Source organism: Nanorana parkeri, unplaced genomic scaffold (genome assembly GCF_000935625.1).
Source record: "Nanorana parkeri isolate BGI_ZX_2015 unplaced genomic scaffold, ASM93562v1 scaffold1988, whole genome shotgun sequence".
Classification (NCBI taxonomy): Eukaryota; Metazoa; Chordata; class Amphibia; order Anura; family Dicroglossidae; genus Nanorana; species Nanorana parkeri.
This window is the reverse complement of record NW_017308256.1, coordinates 202,545-227,258: the sequence shown is the minus strand read 5'-3', so window position 1 is coordinate 227,258 and position 24,714 is coordinate 202,545. Positions and strand designations below refer to the sequence as shown.

Sequence of the window (24,714 nt, the reverse complement as noted above, 5' to 3'; positions counted from 1 at the left end):
TTTATTTTTTATTTTTTTACATTTTCTATTTATTTTTAAATAATTTTTTATTTTAATTTTTTTACTGTTGGGGGAGCTGCGGTGAAATATCTGGGGTCTAAATAGACCTCTGACATTTCCCTTTTGAAATAGAAAAATAAATTGAGGACATAAGTCTCTGTAGAGCCTCTGTAGTGAGTGCTAGTCCCCATTCATAAATTCTTCAATGAACAGACTGTGATGTAAATCACAGCCTGTTCATTCATAACTGGGGACACATAGTACTATGTGTCCCCAGTTATTTACAAACCCCGGAGTGATCAGACGATCACTCCGGTGTTTGCTCTGTACAAAGGGATCGTTAAATATCATTGATATTTAACGATCCCCCGCTCGGCCACGCTACAGAGCCGCTGTCATCCAAAAACTGACAGGATGACAGCGGCTCAGATCAGAAGACGCTCGGCCATCCTGAATTGCGGCCAGCAGCCGCTCGTTCCCGGGACCCCCCCGACCGTGATTTTTTAACGGATCCCCACTGCCACAGACCCTACAAGCAGTGGGGATCCATGGAGTCTCTCATCCCTATCTGGGATGGCTCCAAGGAGGGAAGAGAGATGACAGATGCCGGCGGCCGGCAGCGGCGGTGGGGGGGCGCCCGGTATTTTTTAAAATAGCGGTCATCAGCGGCTTGTGAGCCGCTGATGACAGCTATAAATTTAAAGGGGACAGTCTGCTGAACAGTTCTACTATAAGCTGACGGTCGCTAAAGCGACCATGATTACATCTTGTAATGAAGCAGAAGTTTGCTTAGGACGGGTCTGGTGTGTATTGCAGAATTATCTAATATCCTTGTTTTTAGTTTGGGGGGAGTCAGTATATCATAAAAAAAATCTGTGCTTAGAGAAATATAGAAGTCTCTTTTGCTAATATCTCATTCTGGACATTCTATTGTCTGTCATGCAGACCCATTATGAGAAATTGGCCTAAAACAAGGAGTTCTGTCTGATTTTAAATTTAAAATATTATATAATCACTTTGGGCTTAAAATCTTAATCTCACTTCAAAAATCTGCTAGTGCCACTTATCCTCAACAAAGGGGATAAAAAAAAAACTATATGAATAGAGATGTGCACAGCACAAAACTTGTTTTAAAAGTTCCAAAAACTAAGAAAAAGAAAACTTTGCCGACAACATATAACACATGCCGATCTGGTGAATCCATAAAACCAAAGAGAAAAAACAACAGCATGGGCAAGTTCCCCTTCTTCCGTGCTCTTTTTTGTTTTGTTTTATGGATTCACCAGGTCGAAATGCGTTATATGATGTCAGCATAGTGTATATAACTAGATGTGGCTCTAGCCCTGCACATATACTACAGTTTATGCAGTAATGAGGAAGTATTTTGTAATCCTTAGTATTGGGAAAGCCCTGCACATTTATTACTACCTTTATGCTAATAGGGAAGTCCACTTGTGTATATAAATGTTACTCAGACGTCAGATGCTCCAGACCCATGAGGAAGTCGTGCTGGACCTAACATAGGTAGGGCGGTACATCTGACGTTATCACTTCAGTGGATCCGGAGGGACGGAAGCTGTATTGCATCTGCTGTACTCAAGTACATTGAAGGAATCCCATGTGGAAATCGTATATGCTGGCTATTTCTTGACATTGTGTGAGTATCTGTTTTTATTTAATACATTTTATATTTTTGGATGGTACGCACTGTGTGTCTTCTGCTTTGTTTCTTCTCGATCTGATGAGCGTATCTAGGACCCGAAAGGATCTATTTTATTCTGGTACTATGGGCCTCCTCCCCCTTTTAAGAAGGGAGCATGCGTTTAACGCCTACTCTGTGGGTCCACAGACCCAGGTGAGCACGCCTTTGTAATTTGTGCATTCACTTGGTGGAGGTGAAGAATTATCAAACAGTCTGTTGTGCTGCACACTATAAAGTCTGCTTCGGAGGACTGCTCATGTTGTTAGTACACATTGTATCACACTGTTTGATTTGTTATCTGTACCACATCATTTGATTCGTTTTGGACTTTATTTCACTTTGTATGTTATGTGGTTTGAGTTCAGCCTATAGTCATTGTTGTATATTTCACTGTTTATATTTGATTGTTTCTTCAGCTCGGCACATTATTGCATTAATATTTTGTATTATATCAGATATAATTTTAGTGCTTAGTAGCTCTTTTTCACCTTTTTTTTGTACCATCACTGGCTCAGATCTTTTTTGTTTATTTATACTGCATATCTGTCCTGGGGTAGCCACCATAATTCTAAGGTAATGCAAAGGTGCTCAGTCACAAAAATATCCATACAAGATAGGAGATAAGTCCTAAGTCAAAGCACCAGCATTTTATTGCCAATGTTATGACAGAGCTCAGTCAATCTTGATAAAGATGGAGTGACCTACATTGAAACAATAAATTGCTGGTGTTTTATATTATCTCCACTGCAATACCCTGGAGTGCCTCTATAACTACTTTGGACATATATAAATATTTCCCTACAGCTAATTCTTCCAATCCCTAGACAGACCATCTGAATCTATAGCAGGACAAGGAAATACATGTATAGGATAATTCCGTGTAAATTCCTTTCAGGGCTGCCAGACATCTAGTGTGTCTGTCAGAGTATTAAGGATGTATTCATTTATATTGATTTTGGAAAGCTTGGTGTACAGTATGGAAATAGGTAAGTCTGGTTTGTGTTATTGTTTGGCAATAGTCCATTTAGCTGCTGCCTTAATAATGAGGTACAGTTTTTTTGAAAAGGCGACAACCCAAAATGATATATATTAAGCAGTGCTCCCTTTAGGGTCAGCTGGTGCCCGTCATCCAAAAAGAGCTAATAGGAGACTCTCCAGTTCCTTCCCAAAGGATGCGACTACTTGACAACGTCACCACATATGTTTATATACATATACAGTTTTTCTTTTTTCAGATCAACTATCGAGTCACAGACCCCCTTATTAGTAACAGGCTAATATATCCAACTTATTACCGAATTATTCAGGATGACTGGGTCCGTTACACATCTATTATAAAGTGTCTGAAACATTTTGGATGGAATTGGGTTGGAATTATCACACCGAGTGATGGAAGTGGAGATGAAGAATTACAAGAACTGAGCAAAATAATGACTCAGCACACCATCTGCATTGAGTTTGTGATTAAACTTATAGATAATCAGCAGACAAATAAACAGAGAGTGCTGACCGCCAAGAAGTCAAGTAGTAGTGTCATAATAATGTGTGGTCTTTTCTCCATAGACTATCTGTATGTACTTGATGAATTAAAAGCTACTATAGAAAATAAGACCCTGATACTTCACGACTCCTGGACCAATTCTAAATTTATGGAGTCTGCATTCTTTTCCCTAATGAATTGTAGTTTAATATTTGTATTACCAACAAAAACAATCCCAAGCTTGGATACATTTATTTACAGTGCAAATCCATCCAGATTCCCAAATGATCCAATACTGGAAGACATTTGGCTTCAACTGTTCCATTGCCTTTCTCCGAACCCATTCAAAAATTATGTCTTCTCACTTACATACAAGTTTCCATGGAGAAAATGCCCAGGCACAAACCAAATTTCCCCAATGTTCCGTGACATCAAGGATTCAAAGCCCTCCTATGCATACACCTCTGTTTATATCATGGCTCAGGCTTTGCACAGAATGAAGTTTAGCAAAGACAAACTAGGAACTTATAAATTACAGCAATTGGTAAGTTTTTACATAAAAAATAGATGGCCTGTACTTTAAAAAATGTATGTTGTACATAATTTACAATACATTTGTTAGCTAATTGCATTGAGTAGATAAATCACATCATAAAAAAAGATATAGTTTATTTCATCAGTTTTGTCTTAGGTTAAAACTTAACCAGGGGGAGTGTCCATAACTAAAGTGTAAGGGGGAGAATCTTTCAAAGCCTCTTCAGCGCATGCTATTATTTTCACATTTTGCTATGTTATCTATATGAAAGTAATAATAATGTGTATGAAAAGGCAAACTTTTATTTTGTCTTTGGATAAAATTAGGAAGCGTTTGATGCTCTGACAAGTTTTGTTGTTGTCTGTATCCTCATTGGGGAGATTTATCCTCAATATTATTTCTTGGAAATCATGGATACCAAGAAAGAAAATAAGAGAATGTTCTAAATGTAGGAGTTGTTATCACAGCAAGAGATGAGGGGGCATCTCTGAATGGGGACAAATGTAAAAACAATTGTGCAACATTCTCTTTATGTCACCAAGCAAAGTTCCTTAGGAATTCAGTAACAGTGATAGATAACACCATCCTAGACATAGCTTGAAAGTGAATATGTTCTTTATTGGCCAAGTTTATTTTTCGTTTTTAAGAACACCGTTAGGTTTTGGTCACTTGCTCAAGCATCTACATGACAAAAGCAGAAGGTAAGTAGAGAAGCAGGGAAGAGAACACACTATGGGACACTTTGGCAAAGATAGACAGTGAGTATAGATAAATGTAAGTCTTCTACAACAATACACCGGGGTTATTTACTAAAGGAGTACACTGGTAGCTGTGAAGCTGTGTTCAGTTTGAGCACTCAGTTCCAGCTGAATTGAAACGAACACATCTGTATCTTATTTATTAAACTGAAATAACATTCTCTGCTTATTTTTTAATAACTTAACTTTATCATACTGAGACTAAGGGGTGTATTTTGAAAAACAATTTGCAGATCCAAGCATCCTGTGAAATCCCATGAACATTTGTTCTGTGTAAATGGGGCCAATAACAAACATCCTTAGTGTTTGTTCTATTTCAAAGTTGTTATTAAAGTTTTCCATTAGAAAATATACAAACTTAAAAAAAAACAGATGATCTGTATGTAACATCCTAAGGATTATAACTAGTGAAAACATCTAGAAAAGCTAGGTTAATAAATAACCTTAAGGGTAAGTGACACAAATTCCCACATGGTTCAGATGAATAATTATAAAAAAAGAAAGAGAAGAAAGAAAAAGCAAGAACATACACAAATTGAGAAAATAGAAAAAGATGGATCTCACAGCCTGACCACCACTCCCTGAGGAGCGCAAAAAAAACAGCTTATGAAATATTTTACAAATTCCTCTAGAGGTTAATCGCCTCTTAAACCCATTACAATGTCCTTATATGTAACATAAACTAGACATGGCCATGTGAGGAGGTTGTATCCATGTTTCCCAGGTATTGAGAAATGTAGGTTGTTTATCAGCCAGAATACTCGTCAAGCATTCATTTAACATAAGATTATCCATCCTAGAAATAAATTCCCTATAAAAGATTAGTTACTTTTTCCAATGACCAGCTAATGTTAACTTGGCTGTCAAAAAAATAAAATGGGAAAGTGCTTGTTGATGTTTGTTTAATCCAGGGACACTGAAATGAAAAAGAGCACATTTAAGGCCTCTTACGATGTGGACTTGGAACAGTGTGTTCAGCAATTTAAATATTTTTGACCAAAAAGTTGTAGCAACCGGGCACTTCCACCAAATATGAACCATATCACCCAGTACATTGCACTCACAAAAGCAGCAGCCCAAAAATGCTGCATGCATGTGTGCAATATGGGAAGGCACCATGAACCATCTCGTGATTACTTTATATGCCACTTCTGCATTTGTAATATTATGGGAACAACCAGCTATATTATGCCACATATGTTTCCAGTCTTTCTCTGTCCACAAAGTACCCAATTCATTTTCCCATTTACTGACATAGGAATGTGAAGTATGGCTCACAAGTTTATTTAGCTGGGGGTATAAAATTGTATCTAACCCAGGGCCCTCTGGAGTGTATAGACAGAGATACTCAAACCATGTAAGAGGTTGTTTCGCATCTCTCCTGCCAGCCAATGACAAAATTCAATGGTGAAGCTGAAGGTATTGAAACAACTCAGACTCAGGTGGTCATTTACGTTCCCTAATATAGTTACGGGTAGGTACACAACTGGATCAGAAAAAAATCATAAACTATGTTAAAACCATTAGTTAACCACCACCTGGAAGTCAAAGGATCAGAAGCTCCTGACTTAAATTACAGCTGTCAGAACAATGGTACGAGGGGCAGATATGGGGACAGTAATACTGCAGAGTAATTACATTCTTAGTATATTTTCAATCCAAGTTAAATGTATAATCTGTAAAAATACCTCATTATAGCCACTAGATGGAGCGAATGAGTGCAGGGAATAATTCTCCCCATCTAGTGGCCATAATGTGGCATTTATCTGATATTACATTCAACCTGGGAAGAAAAGATACTCATAATAATATACTAAAATTATTTTTGCCTGAATTCACACAAGACAAATGTTCATGGAGTTTGGTTCTGCACATTTATGAAGCACAGTGTTGTACTTTAGAAAAGTGCTGTGTGCTCCACTGGCTTTTTAGTCTGGAAAATAAATGAAAACATAAAAAAAATACTGGGAGGAGAGGTAAACCATGTGTACTAACAAAGTCTCCATTCACAGAGCTATCTCTGCTCCATTAAGCAGAGAGAACACTTTGGTGCTTTGCAGTCTATATGGGTTCATTTTTTTTACCATTTAGGTATTTAAGTACATTTTGTGCATTTTATTGGTTCATGCTAAAAATGCAAAAATTGGCTAAGATGCAAAATGCCAGCTAGTAAATGGCAGCAAATTGGTTAAAGCCCATTAAGATTTTAAAATACCCCAAAACACATTTATTTGTCCTGCCCCATTGACTTCAGCACATTGTTCCAAAATGGTGAAATTTCACCAAAATCTCACAATTATTACCAAATTTTTAACAATGCGAAAGATTCAATATTTTGCTGATCTCTAATTGTGAAATATGTAAATACTGCTCCCATATTCAATTTATTTTACTTTAACATTTGTGTCTCACTTTTCCCATGGAAGTTGCACAGCTATGTGAGAAAGGTTCATTTCACAGATTCCACTGGAGCGGAGATCTTCTTTAATGACAAAGCAGAAATTCCCACCAAGTTGATTTTAGCAAATTTTATCCTTTACAAAACCGAGACCAAATATAAATTTGTCATTGTGCCACTGATTGTCTTCAACACAACTCTAGATGAGGATCATGTTTTCAGTATTGAGGTTAACAACATCTCATGGAAAAGTTCCACTGTAAGAACTGACTATGTGTATTTAACGATAGTCTCGCTTTATTTGTACATTTTACTGAACAATTGGCACTCAGACCAGACAATAAAAAGATGTGTTCTGTATTCATGTAACTGGAATTATTTAGGGAATGGTGTCAAGTTACAGTGAGTCTGTGAGTTTCCCACTGTAAGTGGTGTATGTATAAAAAGTTACAGACCCATTCACCCTGCAAATCACCATGTACATTTGTTCTATGGGAAAAGAGGAAAAAACAAATGTTATTAGTATGTTTTTTCCCCAGATAAAATGTAATATCAGGAAATTACCACATTCTGGCTACTAGATAGCGCTGAGGAAGTGCCTTAGCTCCATCTAGTGTCCTAAAATTCAGTATTTAGTTTTTGCCTCTGTTCACACAGAATAAACGTACACAAAGACTTTCAGGACAAATTAATCTGCATTTTTTTAAAAATAAATATACCCCTAAAGTGTTTTATGTATAAATAACATTTGAGTCCAGAGAGACAACTAAAGTATTTCATTGATTTTTGTGCACTACAAGTTCATTTTCATTTGTGATCCAGGTCTTCTCATCCAACAGCAGAACTTAACCTCACAAAAGCTTATTTAGCTGAATGGGCCCATATTCCCACAGTCACAGCCAAACTATCGTGGCAAGCATTCTAGGAAGGATAAAGGCCTTCCCCATTGCTAAAATGTAATGAATTTTCTCTAAATTTCAGCAAAGCAAAATCTCCCAGTATCTGAATGACATGGCTTTGTTCATTTGTTCAAGTCATGTTATCCCCAAGTGTAATGGTACTCACATAGGGGTCTATTCAGGAAGCTGCCGAAGGATCTGGCTGTAGCTCCGGCCGATCCTTCGGCTAGCTTCGGCCCCAGGACCCCTTCGGTTCAGTAGAACCGAAGGGGTGCTGTACGGGCTATTCACAATAGCCCGTACAGCTCCCGATCATGGCCGAGCGGCTCATCCGAGCCGAACGCATATGCATCGGCTCGGCTGAGCCGCGCTGAAAGCCGAAGCTGGCCAAGCGGCCGGCCATTGGCAGCTTAGTGAATAGACCCCATAGTGTGTGTACAAAGAAAGCGTTACATTTTTCTCTAGGGCTAACTTTTGTTAGGGTTAGTGCTTTTGGGGTTACTGTTATGGTTTTTTTACTCTAAAACAGTTCAAGGATAGTTTAAATGAGCTTCAATGGCCCATAGGTGGGATGCTCATTTGAAGAAAAAAAACAAAACACTTTGAGGTGAATCTATCAAAACTGGAGACAAAAATCTGGAGCAGCTGTGCCTTGCAACCAATCAGCGTCTATTTTTCATTTTCAAATTTTAACTGAACAGACTGAAGAAAGAAACTGATTGGTTGCCAGGCATAGCTGCTCCAGATTTTGTCTGCTCCTAAATTTACTAAACCCCCCCCCCCCTTGACTTTGCCTTCATCTGTGACTCCAATTCTTTTTGCCAAATTGGCAAGCTTTTAGCATAATTTCCCCCATATTGCTGAAATTTCGGCACAGTAAAATCTTCCTCATCCCTGTTACACATCACCAAAAAGGTCAGATGTTCTGGTAGATTGGCAAATCATGATGATGTAATCTATAATTTTTATAATCTTAAATTGCTAAAATTGTTGTTGTTTCTATTTTATGTTGTTCAATTCAAGATTCCAGAGTCCAGATGTAATGACCGATGTCCTCATGGGTTCAGAAAAGCTTCTAATGGAAGAAACCATGTGTGCTGCTATGACTGCATCCCATGTTCTGAGGGAGAGATGTCCAATGTAACTGGTAGGAGTAGGGTGAATATGGCACAAATCGGACAACCATATAATTAATGTACTTACTATTACTGAACTAAACTATAGTTTTCTGTAGTTGCTTTATTTTTTTATCTTTAGAGGCGCAATATTGTGGTTCTTCAATATATTGGCAGCAGAATGTCATTAAATGTTTGCTATCAATGAAAACAGACAGTTTACATTTAAACTGATACCACATAGATCGCAGTAAACACCAAGAGTTCTAGCTTTCAAACATTTGTCAGACATGTTACAAGGTATTTTAAATATTATAAAGCCCATCTCCAGCCAAAACTCCCTCCCCTCCCTCTCCTTCCTACACATTCAGCATTTTTAGAAAATATAACTGTCGTATTAAGTATTTTATGCTTACCTAACTGCACGGTCTGTGTCCCTCACTGATACTGCTTTCGGCATTAATGACTCATGGATCCCACACAGCAGTCTGTGATCACATTGACCGATCACCTCTTCATAATATCATCATACCATTGCAGTCTCCTTGATATTGTGTGGACCCCACCAATGGACAGCCATTTGGAAGTGTCCACATCACCCAGACAATAATGTGGACATCCAAAGAACTCAATTCCTGTGCAGTAATGATGATAGAAGACTCTTGGCCTGGGTCACCATGTGAGCATACTTTCAGTATGTAAATTAGTTTTTCTCTTAATATATATGCCAGAAATTTGAAAATATGTTGTGATTAGTTTCTGGGAGGTAAGGTCACAGGATGCCCTCAATTCAGCTTTAAACATTCTCATGATGCTCACAGTGAGTAAATGCAAGAGGTGGCACTACTACAGTGAAGTAAGACCTGGAGTCTCGGCTAATCCCATTTATATGTCCCAATTAATTTTCATAATGAAATGAAGTGGTTATTTGTACAAAGTAGTTAGTATGCAGAGGCTTTACAGTCTACAATACGATCAGTTTAAAACCATAACCCAATATTTAATGCATGTTAAGGAGTGTAGTAAAACTGTGGCTGTACTTGACTTTCACATGTGTGTTTAAGCAGGTCCTATTTAAAAAGGGCAAGTTGTAAAACAGTATTCAGAATATTCCTTTATTTTCCATGACAAACAAAAAAGAAAGATCGAGCGCAACACCTAGCACATTATATGTGGGATAAATATTGAAAAGTATTAAAGCAAAGGCTGCACAATAATGTGTACAGGGATTAGCACTTTATAAAGTCATGTGACCGATCTGGGAGAAGGATTCATAGGGCTTGTGACGGCAACCCGCAGATGCAGCAGTGCCGTCCGTCCGTTTTTCTACTACGGGCGGACGGCAAGAGGTTAAAAAGCAACACAGGCTATTGTGTAACTTTTGTTGGGAACAATGTATATGGATGAAAGTAGTAGAACTAGGGATAATGGTATTACAATAAAACAAACAACCAGATACCAGATCGTGCATAATGATTACAAAATGTTATTAATAAAAAGTAAAATTTAAAAATAAAAGTATAAGTTGCACTCACAGCATTACATGGAGAGTAGAGATTGGATGGAGGATAGATCTGTACTGGTGCAGCTTGTCTCACAAGTGGTGTGAAGTGCATCCAATAGACTGTATCTCCCACAAGAAGGCATGACACCCTAAGCTGTTTACAGATGTAGCAACAGTCCTCCCCAAGTAGCAGGAAGAAACTACCTTCTTCCTCCATTTTCTATGGCTGACTCTATGGGGGTGATTTACTAACCTAAACACACGCACGCACTAGGTGCGTGTGATTTTTACACAGCAAAACGTATTTATCAACCAAAACGTCTCAAAAAGCATATTTCCACTAATGCCATATATGGAAAAGTCATGCACATGATGCATATATAATGCTGCTTCACAGTTTAGACAAAAATGGTTAGCTCATGCATTTACATTCCTGCATTCATCAACGCAAGCAACACAACATAGAGCTAATTTACACAACATCACCTTGCAATTCATGCTTGGCTTTGCACAACACACCTGCTGGGTCTGTACACACTACAAATGTGTTTAGATTCCACCCATAGATCATGCTGGGAGGGAACACACTACAGAGGTGTATACATGTTCGTGGTGTGTTTATAAGGTTAGTAAATCAACCGCTATGTGTTATGTATTGCATAGGTAGCTATACCCAAGAACATACATATAATATGTTACAGCTTACAAGGATTTAGATGTCTTGGCTGCATTAGTTTTTTTTTTCTTTTGGGCTCTATTTCCTATATTTCATCTGGTTATCCTTCCAGTAACACACTTCCTGCAGAAAGGTTACAACACTCACTCACTGTAGTCTGTCTATAGTAGAGTAGAATGGTCACCCTAAGCCGTTCTCCTGATTGAAACTACAGAATACCTCTTACTGTCTTCTTCTCCACAATATGGGATGTGACCTGAAGGTGAACTGGTCAGGGGTGATAACTTGAGAGCTTGAGATTTTCATGCAGCATTGACAGAGGGCACAAAAATTTACAACTTACTGGAATTCTGGCAGGATCAAGACGTTTTTGTTGTGCTTATTGAGTAGATATATCAAAACATTTTCAATATCATATTTCTTCTGTCCTTGCTATAAATTGGCCTGATGCCTGTGTATAGCTCCAGATGCATCTAAACCCCTATTCTACAATAAGCACAGCTGGGGGTAATCTTGATGCTTTAATGACAATAAAGGGTGGGGTCAAACTGGTGATAAAGACATTAGAAACCTACACCCAGTATATAAATTATGTAAATAGTGTGTCAGCTCACAAATATTGAGAGAAACAAGTCCGTCCATACCAGCAATGCAGCCTAAGAGGGATTTGGGCTCTTTCCTCAAGACACGTGCTGTGAATGACAGTGGATTCCTCATTCATTAGTTCTAAAATGAAGCCTGAACCAACATGCACTTGCTTTCTTCTCTTTGGCAAGAGGGATGTGGGAAGTTTTTTTTTTATGAAAGGAAAACAGTCTAAGCTGGTGTAAATAGAGATGTTTTCTGTTCAGCTCAATCTTTTTGACGATTTTGATTTCGCAGTTAGGTAAGGCTATTATTTCTACATGCCAGTGGCAGAACAATATTTAACAGACCAAAAGGTAGCAAATTAGAGAAGTTCATTTTTAGGAGCTACAGCACTAACTTTGGGGAACTAAGCTACAGTATGAACACATTTATTCAATTTACGTTGTATATTATAGGTTGTAGTAGTGGCCTTTGAGATTCTAAACAAATTCCACTTTCCGGGTAACATGCAATTAATTGTTAACAAAATGCTCTCATGTCTGATTTACGAGTGTTTTTTTCCAAATTTTAACAGACAGTGAAACCTGCCACAGATGTCCCAATGAAGAATGGCCTGATGAGAGAAAAATAAAATGTGTTCCTAAAACATATAATTTTTTATCCTATGAAGACGATGTGATTGTGACAATTATTTCATTATCTGCTTTACTTTTTTCAGTCATAACATTGTTTATATTATTCATCTTTGTCTATTACTGGGACTCTCCAGTAGTGAAAGCCAATAACCGGACTGTTAGCTTCATCCTCCTGACCTCCATCTTGCTAAGCTTTCTCTGTGTCTTCTTGTTCCTTGGTTGTCCTGTGGATATAACCTGCATGCTCAGACAAATGTCATTTGGGATCTTCTTCTGTGCTGTCCTCTCTTCTGTTCTGGCAAAGACCATCACAGTCTGCATTGCATTTAAAGCTACCAAACCTGGAAGTTACTGGAGAAAATGGGTGGGGATCAGAGTGTCTTATTTTGCATTTTTTAAATGTTCCTCTGTCCAAGTTCTGATCTGTGTTATTTGGCTGTCAGTGTCTCCTCCCTACCAAGAGTATGACATGCACACCTATCAAGATATGATCATCATTCAGTGTAATGAAGGATCAGTTATTGGTTTCTACTCTGTGTTGGGTTATTTGGGATTTCTGGCAGCTGTGAGTTTTGTTCTGGCTTTCATGGTGAGGACATTACCGGACAGTTTTAATGAGGCCAAGTACATCACCTTCAGCATGTTTATGTTCTGCAGTGTCTGGATTGCCATGATCCCGGCCTATCTGAGCACCAGTGGGAAATACATGGTGGCTGTGGAGATATTCGCCATACTGACCTCCAGTGCTGGCGTACTTTGCTGTATATTTTTGCCAAAATTGTACATCCTTTTTTTTAAACCTGAGATGAATCTCAGAAAAACCATGTTGGTGAAAATATTTTAACAAAACAACAAATACTTATACTGATTTAAAAAAAAAACAATGTTACCCACCAAAATGTTAGTTTATTGTTTAGTCTTCAACATCCCAAAAATCATTTTTATAATTTATAATTTTGATGTATAAAATAATTTGAATCTATAATTCAGTTTCTGCTTTATTCTTCATTTACATCTTAAGAATCTCCTGTAAATGAAACCACTCAGCCATGTTCCTTCTGAAAAGGTGTACTAAGTTTAGAAATACATCATTCGGGGGGCGCTAGCGAGCAGCCGATCTGCGACGTCTGCTAAAACTGCTCCGCACCCACGCGGGCGTGTGATCGATACTAAAAATGATCAACTCATCTCCTACCTATACCCCACCTTACTGCCTGACCCCCTGGACCCCCCGGCACCGCCATGGGCAAAAACCAGCCGCCAACCTGGTCCCAGTAGAAGACACCGGGTTTCTCAAAATTGCGTCCTGAATCCAAAATGGCTCCAGCCTCGCCGGCCAGCCTCTCACCTGAGCTGCTGGAGTCAGCAAACGACTCATCTAATGATGGTTTCTCCCCTCCGCCTCCAGAGCCGCAACAGGAAACCGAGGTCAGAGACGCAGCCCTCCTGGACAAATTTAAGGTACTCCTGCAGAGGGAACTAAAAACTGCAACTGACAAACTGCCAACACACTTATCCAAAGACAATAGGGAGCTGGGCACCAGGATCCACGACATTGAATACAAGGTGGATGACATTGTCACAGTAATTGATTCTCATGAAGAAGACCTACACAATGTAAAATCTGACTTTTCCATCGCCCTGCTTAAACTTGAGGATCTGGAAAACAGAAACCGCAGGAGTAACCTTTGCATTCGGGGGTGCCTGAACACGTGGACGACTTGACATCCACCGTCACGGCCATGTTCCATGAACTACCCCCTGGGCTCCCCACTAGAACGCCTTGAACTGGATCGCGTACATCGCGCCCTGGGCCAAAAGAGGGTTAATGGACCCCTCCGCGACATCACACTCAAACCCACCTTCTATAAAACGAAGGAAGCTATCGCACAGGCCGCATGGAAACAACGCACCTTTCGCTTCCAGGACTTTGAGTACCATATATACGCAGTCCTGGTGCCACAGACCCTCCAGAAGAAAAAATCTTTGAGGCCCTTCCTCACCACTCTGCAACACCATGCCGTCAACTATAAATGGGGGTTTCCATTGAAGGCTACATTCAGCATTGAAGGCAGGTCGTACTCCTTCTCCTCCTCCGAGGAAGCAGGGCCCATCCTGGAGCAGTTACAACCGTTGCTCCCGACGATCTCTGAAGTGGCCCCCCGTCAACTTCAACCTCTTCTTCCCTGAAGGACAGACGCCTAGCCCCCTGTGGGAACTCAGACCCCGCAACACCCGAGATGCGACTGGAAAGCTGCGTTCACAATCCCGGCCTCGCCTGGACAAAGGCCCGTGAACGAGCCACCCATGGCTACACTGCCTTACTTAACTGACTGGTCGGCCAGGCGGTCCCCCTCCTGTTTTTGGGACCCTCCCAACCGCGATTCGGACTGTACCCGTCCGGAAACCGTTTCCTGTGGTCCTAAAGTTATGCTGATCCCCACCCCCAGTCCTGGGGTAACCCCTCTAAAGAACTGCCTTGGTGTTATTCAAGGTCATAGTTGACATTTACGGTAACTCCACAAGTGTTTCTCACGTTACTGTTTTGACTGCTGGAGTCCATGCCCGGCCTAATCACATCGAGGACCCGGCCCCAACCCACCTCAGATTATCCACCTGCTATGATGCCCACATGTCATAAGGCCTACTGTCCGGAGCATGGTACCGGTCTGCTGTTTTGCATTTTCCCCATGTTTACCAAGCCAAATTTGTTTGCCTCTATCACTGTTGGCACTGTTATTGTTTTTCTGATTTATTTTTTGCACTGTTCTTTTACTCGCTGACATATAGGGGGTGATTTACTAACCTAAACACACGCACGCACCAGGTGCGTGTGATTTTCATACAGCAAAACGTATTTATCAACCAAAAAGTCTGTAAAAGCATATTTCCACTAATGCCATATATGGGAAAATCATGCACATGATGCATATATAATGTTGCTTCACAGTTTAGACAAAAATGGTTAGCTCATGCATTTACATTCCTGCATTCATCAACGCAAGCAACACAACATAGAGCTAATTTACACGACATCACCTTGCAATTCATGCAGGGCTTTGCACAACACACCTGCTGGGTGTGTACACACTACAAAGGTGTTTAGATTCCACCCATAGATCATGCTGGGAGGGAACACACTACAGAGGTGTATACATGTTCGTGCTGTGTTTATAAGGTTAGTAAATCAACCCCATAGGCTCTACATGCAATCCCGTGGGCCCATGCTGCTCCTGGCTACTCATCCGTGGCAGCCCTAGCCATGGAGGCTTGGCACCGGTGTTTTCCACCGGGAGCGGGGACCGGGGTTGCCACGGGACTACTGTGTTGCAATCTCAAACTGTGTGCTTTAACAAATTTGTATGTCTTGGAAATTATCTTGTATCATACTGTGACGGCCTTCCAACCCCCCCTTCCCTTTCCCCAGCCCCCCTTCACCACAAGCCCTACCCCCCGCCACCTCCTCCCCCCTACCGTATCCCCCATGAAGATGATTGCCTAACCACTGAACACACTAGGTCCTGCCATCCACGCCCGGGTGGACAGGACACCCCCATGCCTATTGAAATGCTATTGTGCATTTCTTCACATGGCTCAGCTTTGTTGCTGATGTGGACATTTACTACTCTCTGCCTTCTACCTGTACTTTCTCCCCTTCTCACTCTTTCTTTCTCCTCTCCTCTCTCACCCCCACCCTCCCCCCGGCACTGGTCTTTGTCTGGAAGATCCACTATCGCTCACACAGCCTTATAGGTGCTGTCACCATGCTCGTTCTTCCCGCACTACCATAATAATGACTAGTCGACCCCTCAAAATTATTTCACACAATGTGCAGGGACTCAACTCTCCCCATAAGCGCAGATTTACTTTCAACTACTTTTCTTCCCATCAGGCCAACCTACTTTGCTTACAGGAAACAAAATTTTCCACGTCTTCACACCCAACTTACTTCCACAAAAATTATCCACAGATCTTTCAAGCCATGCCCTGTTCAGCAAAAAAAAAAAGGGGAGTCCTCATTGCCTTCCACAGAAACACCCCATTTGTGTGCACCCAAGAAATAGCGGACCCCACGGGAAGGTACTTGTTGTTAAGGGGCACGATCTTTGATGTGAAGGTAACACTGCTCACGTACCATGCGCCTAATACACACCAGACTAGATTTTTCTCCCTCTTACTAGCAGTAGCTGATAAACACAGTAAGTAAGGGCACCCTAATAGTGGCCGGAGATTCCAATGCCCCCCGGTCCACTCCCGCTCTATCTCCCCTCTTCCGTACTCTATTGCAAGACTGTAACCTCATTGATGTCTGGAGAGACCGCCACCCAACCACTAGAGATTATACGTTTTATTTCCACCCCACGCCAGCTCCTCCCGCATAGACCATATCTTTATACAAGTAAGTTTTATCCCATCCATCCTAGACGCCCGTATTCTCTCTGCCTCCTGGTCAGATCACTCCCCAGTGTCTCATCTGTGAATCCCTATTCCCTGCCTCCCCCCATTTAACTGGAGACTGAACGATTCCCTCCTCTCTTTTGTCGACTCAGCTCAACATGTCCAATTGTACCTCTCCTGCTTTTTTGCGTAAAATGCACTATTCGTCACTTCCCAAATTTCTATCTGGGAAGGCCACAAAGTGACTCTGCGAGGCGAGCTCATCAGTCTGGCCTCCCGACAAAAGAGGGAACGAAAAAAGGGTATCTGACCTTTCCTCGACATTGGAGAGGCTTTAGTCTGGAACATGGCCCCCTCAATTTCCCTGCGGAAAAATATTGACTCAGTTCGACTGGAACTGAACCTACTCTTAAGCGGCTCAGCGGAAAAACAGCTCTGCTGGACGCACGTTTTACGCATGTGCTAACAAACCTGGCCCCCTAATGGCCAACATGCTAAAATCTAAACCAAAGGCCAGGCCCCCGGTCAGACTCCGTCTACCCAATGATAACACTACGGCAAACCCATCCTCAACCGCTTTACCGCCCTTCTTTCTAAATTATACGGGAAGCCCTCAATCTTCCAAACGCACCAGGCCAAAGCGCTATTTGCTGGGGTAGACTTGCCCTGGCTCATGGAGAGCATGAGTACCCTTATGGCCCAGGACAATTCCCCTGAGGAGGTCCTTACGGCCATCAAGTCCCTCAAAACCTCTAAGACACCCGGCCCGGATGGATTTTCGGCTCTGTACTACAAAAAGTATTCAGACACTTTAGTCCCCCACTTAACAGCCATGTTTAATTATCTAAAGACCAATAACACCTTCCACCCGTCCTCCCTACTGGTCCACATAGTTATGATCCCAAAACCTGAGAAAGGTTGCCCTTGACCTACACAACTACAGACCCATTTCGCTACTGAACATCGACATCAAATTACTAGGTAAGATACTGGCCACCCGCATGAACACAATCCTGCCGGACTTAATACACCGAGACCAAGTGGGGTTTGTTCCCTATAGGCAGGCCTCAGACAATACCTGGAAAATTATCCACCTCATACACCACATGCACATGTACTAACACCCCCGGTATGCTCCTTTCATTAGACCTCCAAAAAGCATTTGATTCCATATCCTTGGACTATCTTTTCTATATCCTCTGTAAATGGGGTTTCCCAAATGACTTTGTCCTTTGTATCAAAGCCTTATACAGCGCCCCAACAGCTTCAGTTCGCTACCTTAGCTAGCTATCACCCGCTTTTCCCATCTTGGGTGGTACACGCCAGGGATGCCCCCTCTCGCCCCTCCTTTTCGTCCTGGCCATTGAACCCTTAGCCCACCTAATCCGAATTAATCCCAATATGCACGGTTTTGTCAAAGGGCAAACCGACTATAAACTCCATATGTTCGCTGATGACATATTGCTCAACCTATCCCAACCCATAGTCTCCCTTCCCAATCTACTCTCGCTTTTACAATCCTTTGCCCAGGTCTCTAATCTAACTGTCAACGCTGATAAATCCTGCGCGCTCAACATCTCACTGACACCACAACAAGTTACTTCCCTTAGGCACAGCTTCCACTTTAAACGGCACACTTCCCACCAAAAAATATCTGGGAGTAAACATTTCCCACACCTATGATACTTTATACACTGCTAACTATCCTCCACTCTTTAAAACCCTCCTGGACGCGACACAACCTCTCCTGGATGGGCAAAATTAACGCTGTCAAAATGACCATCCTTTCCTAAATTGCTGTACCTTTTCCACACCTTGCCCATTCCTATACCCCGCAATGCACTCGAGCGGTTCCAGGCTCAGGTTGTGTCCCTTGTTTGGAGTGCAAGATGCCCCAGGGTGTCCAGATTCACTCTGCATACCCATAAACGTGATGGAGACCTCTCCAACTTCCAAAAGTATTATCTAGCGGCACACATCGCCTCAATAGTCATCTTTTTCCAGTCCCCCTGTAATCCGCTTTGGGTTGACCTGGAAACAACACAATGTAGCCCATATTCCTTGCACTCCCTGCTCTGGCTACCCCCCAATCTACACCCTCCCTCTATGAGCCCCATTTTGACCCACACCTTCTCCCTATGGGACTCTACTAGATACTCCAGTAACTTACAGTGCCCACACCTCCCGTTACTCACCATACTAGGAAACCCTCTATGCCCCCCTGGCATTCACATGGTGGTCTTCCAAAGGGCTGACATACCTTTACGAACTGCTAGACGGCGGGTCGGTCCGCCGATGGGAATATTTTAAGGACAAGAAAGGTGCCACGCCCTCTGAATATTTCCGGTACCTTCAAATTGGACATTGGGCCACATCAACGCTTGCACAAGCTTCACCACGGGCAGGCCTAATGGTATTTGAACATACCTGTAAACGCAGCCCACTCAGTTCTAAATTGGTCTTGCTGAACTACTCCCAACTCAACACTTTGACCTCCCCTCACAGACACTCCAACGTAGGGAGATGGGAGAGAGACCTCGGAACATCACAACTGCCGGAAAAATGGCAGCAAATCTGGTCCTCCATGGCCACCTGCTCAATCAATATCTCCTCCATGGAAACGGCATTTAAGTCCCTCACACGATGGTACCTGGTGCCTTCCAGATTGGAACATCTACACCCCTCACACTCATCATCCTGCTTTAAAGGCTGCACATCACTAGGTGATGTCCTCCATACGTGGTGGTCCTGCCCTATGCTTGCCAGATTTTGGTCAAGAGTCTTTCGTATGCTGAACAGACTGTTCTCAGTACAGTTCTGCAAGGACCCTGGGCTGGCCTTACTACACCTTAAATCTCCGCTCCTTACCCAAAGCCAACACCGCCTTGCCACACATGTTCTGCTGGTGGCTAAACAAACTATTGCTTCGGCATGGAAAACGCAATTTGTACCCTTTGGGGAAGTTATGCGGTGCATAGATTTTTTTCTGTTTAAACAAGAAGCTGACCAGCATTCTCGCGGACACCAACAAATCTTTCACTAAGATCTGGCAACCATGGATAGACTATGCCTATCCCTCCCAGGCCTCTGCAAGTCTCACAGCACTTTAGGCTCCCAAGACAAAAATGTTCGCTCCAAACGAACCCAGTGCCCCCCTCCCTCTTTCTCTCTCCACCCCCCCCTCTCTTTTTCATCCCTTGGACTACAACTTTATGGATTCCCTTATCCGGGTAGTCCTCATTCCTCTTGACATAACCTCGTCCCGAGGAACCTGGTGACCATAAGCCCACAAGTTTGAGCCATCCGACAGTGACCTCTGTCTCCATGTTTTCCGCTATTAAAATTTAATAAAAACTTTGAAACTAAAGAAATACATCATTCTATGTACTGTAGAGACCTAGATAAGGTTCAAGGTTTTATTAATCTCTATTCCATCAGGACCTATTTTCTCATGTTAAATGGAATATAGAATGTTTTGTACGTTATCTATTTATGTAAGTGTGTGTTTAATGCTGAGGTTTAGAAAATGCTTCTTTTATTTGTAGTTGTGTAATAAATACTATGGCATATAAATATTTTCTATTGATTATTTTAAAGCTCATATTACCTGACAACATATTTTGTTTCAGATATACATTATTTTACACTGAATAACTGCCATTATATAACATACACTGAATAACATTTACATATAAAAGGCAGAGTGAAGAGCACAGGGCATAGCAAAGCACGAATGGAACCAACAATGACAAACTGACAGTAGTAGTATTTTGCATGGAATCATTCACCATGTAAAATATATTTATAGGCAAATCTCTTTTTTTACCTAAAGAACCCCTCACCACTCAATAAAATCCTCTTTTTATTTAGCTATACAATAAAGGGAGATCCCTATTGAATTACACTTACTTGGTGCCTGGCAGTGTGCAAGTGTATGATGGTGAGATCACGATTTAGGATGCAACCAAAGCTCGTTCAGTAAACTGGTTAGGAAAACCTAAGGCTTCCTAACGATTCATCAAATTTACTGGGTTACAAATATCTCATCTTCTAATCTTCTTAGGAATCTGCTATATTTGAAGCAAAGCAGTACCAAACTGTAGCACATTCATAACTAACTTCCTCAGAAATAACGACGTTTATCTGTCCAGCATTGCTTAAGCCCTGATAAAGAGGTCCCTAGAAGCTCTAAAATATGTTGTGTTTGAATTGAATGTTACAAATATTAACATGTTCTAGATTGTTTAGTAGCCTACTGCTCCTTTTTTCAGATCCATGATTCATAAAATCCATACCATGGCTCATGTGCATAAAAGAGGAGCCTACTGATCAAACTCTGTATGAAGCATATACTCATTTGGAATATTAGACCCATTTAATGGTATCCACGGATCAACCCCCAGAGACTGCTTTCATTCCTTAGGTGTATAGCATGAGACAGAGTATATACCACAGTGTAGACATTGCAGTGATTGGAATAAGGGATATAATTATTTTTCTTCCAGGTTCGGTGTAGAACAATTTCCTGAAAAGTAGCAAACAGTTTCTGGAAAATACAATTTTTTGTAATTGTTCTTGAAAGACAATTACAGTAAATAACTGTAGATACATATATTCAAGTAATGAATCTTTTGGATGGTTGAATAGATTAATATTGTTTAGAAAATTCTTCACCCTGGGAACAGATCTTGTGGGTAATAAAAAGAGAAACTATTAATAACAAATAGAAACATTCTTACTTCATGCTTTACAGAGTAGTCCATGACTCATGGAGAAATAATGAAATATGTCAAATAATAATAGTTTTTGATTGTTCAAGCAAATAAATACAGTATATGTGGAAGTCACCACAAATTCTAATAAATCTTCTAAGAGTTTTCAACAACCAAATGAATATTTTTAATATATTTATTTTATTTAGAAAATTAATAACATACTCAGTGAAAGTTCCATGCCAGGTCAAAGCTTTCTTGAGTACAAATAATTCCATTTCCCCACTGCCATCACTTATTGTTATCATTCTGACAAAGTTCCAGTCAAAATGTAAAAAAAAAAAATTAACAATAGTGGCAAAGCAAACTCTAGTCTTGGGAACCACCTAATAAAAGAGTTGGGTACATTTGTGTATCACTCTCTCTGCTCTGTCTCCATTTTAAAATACATATATATCCTGTATAATAAAAACAATTGTACAAGATTATTCAGATTTTTTCTAAAAAAACTACTACTGCTACTGCTACTACTACTACTACTACTACTACTACTACTACTTCTTCTTTTTGTACAAAATGTCAATATAAACTTCCAGAACTCACCCACAAAGTTCCACTTTTGAAATCTCACCCAATGGTTGGCCAACTTTGAATCCTCTTTTCACCTAATGGGGTTTTGAATTATGTCATAAACACTCCTGAGGATAGATAATAGATCTCTGGTGCATCCACTCGGAGTAAACACTGTCACTTTGCCAAACACTCCCAGCTGTCTACTATGGTATCTGCACCCCATTTACAGGACATCTGGAAAATACAACATCTCCTCGAAAAAGAATTTACCCATTTCTACTGGTGCATATTTGTTTGGTGAGACTGGATTACCTTTTCTGTTCCAATGCCTTAATACCGATGGTGGACAATCCAGTCACCTATGATATTGCAATATCAGACCATGCTCTTGTAGCACTAACTATTAAAAGAGTCTCTCTAATAATGAATGCCATCTTGTGGAGGTTTCCTTCCTTTTTGGCTTCCAATTAAGATTTTTGCCACTTTCGTAAATCTGCTTGTGGGCATTATGTGGACTTTAACAAAGAACATGTCTCTGATCATGCTCTCTTCTGGGATTCAGGAAAAGCTTTTTCTTTGAGACATGCACAACTGAATCTTTTACCACTAAGAAGTAATGGGAGCAGGCGAAGCAGAGGTTTGACCTATGGGTGGAGAGATATGAACAAATAAAATCCTCCTACCTTGACTTTCAGTATCATACATTTGGTAACAAGGCAGGGAAACTCTTGGCATGTCTGGTTAAAGGCAATGAGCCCCCTACACCTATTTGTAACCACCTTTATCAACCTTGTATCCGACCCGGTCATGATAAATGGGGTATTGGAGTAGTTTTATAGCTCTCTACACAGTGTGGATGCCATAGATGATCAGAAAGCAGAGGAATTTTTTGAAAAGGTAATACATCTCAATGGTGACATTTCCCCAATGGAAATGTTAAACATTATCACGGGATTGGCGGGAGCTAAGACACCTGGTCCAGACTGATTTACGTCTGAATTTTTCAAGATCTTGAAAGACGATATTCTACAGACCCTATCCACATTAACTGCATATGGGAAGGGGGCTCTTACCTTACTACCCGGAAGGAGCCATGTCTATATTCACAGAACTATTGCCATGGGCAACCACTTTGCTTTCAGTGTAAACATGTTTAGACATCCACTCCTTCAATTGGAAGCTAATATATGTTTGTCACGTATTTGGTAGAAAACATTAGGCAAATGCATGTGTTGTGTTGTGTTGTGCATATATGTATACCCTTGTAGGAAAAATATAGTCGATACATGTATTTACCTCACCTGACTTTAAAGAACCCCAAAAGCTATGCAAGCGTCAACCAACAAACTTTTTTTCCCTGTTTTTGTGGTTTATTATTTTAGGTACTTTTTTTAAAAATGTGTAAGTTGCCCAGGGAAGGAGCAAGGGAGGGAGGCAGGGCAGGATTTCTCAGCATCTTAAAACAGCTTCAAAGAACCCAAAAATATACAAACAAGCAACAACCAACAACCTTTTTTAAAACTACCATCTCTCGTGCCATTTTTGGTATCCTGGGGGGCACTCTGGTGCCTCCCAACAAGCTGTTCCTTGCCTCAGCCCACAAGGCAACTGCCTGGGCGGATTGTGCACTGCTAGCACAAGATGAAATTGAATCAGACAGATACTCCTCAACCCCCTCTTTTTCCTCATTTCCCCCCTCTAGCAGCCTTACCATTCCTCTTTCCCTCTCAAGCACCTGCTCAATCAGTTTATCCCTCCACCAGGTCAGGGTATTGCAGACTATAATCATCTTGCCCTTGATCCGAGGATCACACATGGATGCCAGCATGCCTTTCAATTGAGTGTCCATCATATCTTGCCGGTGCCTGACCAAATGATCCCTCAGGTTCCTTATCAGTGCCAAAACTTCTTGTAGAGGGCCACCAGTCAATAGTTCCCAACAGGACAGGAAGGCCTCTAACTTGCTGTTGAGAAGTGTAAAGAGGGGTATAACCTGAGCTATGCTTGCTATGCTTGTTTATTACGGTTTGACACATCAGATGATTTTTAGTGAGTTAATAATATTGGAGGAAAATATCCTGAGCACAAAATAAATGTGTTTAGCACAATTTCTCTTATTAATATTAGTTCAGTACCAGCAATTGTATTTCTGATGCTAGGCTGCAATCATTTTTATGTGTTCAATATTGTGCTGCTGGAGATCTAAGCCTAAAACTGTCTCTTTTTTTGTATATAAAGAGCTGGTTATTGTGTGTCCCACTCCTGTTCAGGGGATGAACAGGGCTGCCTCTGTGAGATTTACAATACAACATGAGTTGGTCTTCTGTCCTCTCTATACAACATGAGTTGGTCTTCTGTGCTCTCTGCCTCTTGCCTGATGACTCTTCTCCTCATCACATGTTTTGGAGCAGCAATAGCCCAGAGTTCAGCTTCACTTTGTAGACTTTCTGCCCAAAATCCTGTGTTTGAGTATGAGTATTACCAAGAGGGAGACGTCATTATTGGGGGTCTAGTCTCCGCTCACTCCAGAACTATAGAGAACAACTCTGCTTATGGATCATCCATACTATGTTTATTGTAAGTACATGTGTGTGAAAATTGTAAGAACATGCAAGTCAATTAAAAGTTTATATCTTTTTTCATCTTTGGAGGCAGAGTGAATGTTTAATGTTTGATCCTTTCTGAAAATTGTGTCATTATAAAGCCACAAGTTAATAGAAAGTATACAAAAGCCCTGTTAA

The 24,714-nt window shown here is 40.9% G+C and overlaps 1 protein-coding gene across 1 annotated transcript; it reads left to right on the top strand.

The window, feature by feature from the left end:
• Nucleotides 1-3,657: 3,657 nt before the first annotated feature.
• LOC108800316 (vomeronasal type-2 receptor 26-like) lies at nt 3,658-13,134 on the top strand. The gene is made up of 4 exons (XM_018572292.1): nt 3,658-3,726; nt 6,902-7,132; nt 8,796-8,919; nt 12,230-13,134. The coding sequence occupies exons 1-4, from the start codon at nt 3,658-3,660 to the stop codon at nt 13,132-13,134; spliced, it is 1,329 nt and encodes a 442-aa protein (XP_018427794.1).
• The last annotated feature ends 11,580 nt before the right edge of the window (nt 13,135-24,714 follow it).

Coding starts and splice junctions, on each gene's coding strand:
- LOC108800316 (XM_018572292.1), top strand. CDS start 3,658: ATGGCTCAGGCTTTGCACAGAATGAAGTTTAGCAAAGACAAACTAGGA. Junction 3,727..6,901: donor CTTATAAATTACAGCAATTG/GTAAGTTTTTAC, acceptor TTCCCATGGAAG/TTGCACAGCTATGTGAGAAA. Junction 7,133..8,795: donor TCTCATGGAAAAGTTCCACT/GTAAGAACTGAC, acceptor GTTCAATTCAAG/ATTCCAGAGTCCAGATGTAA.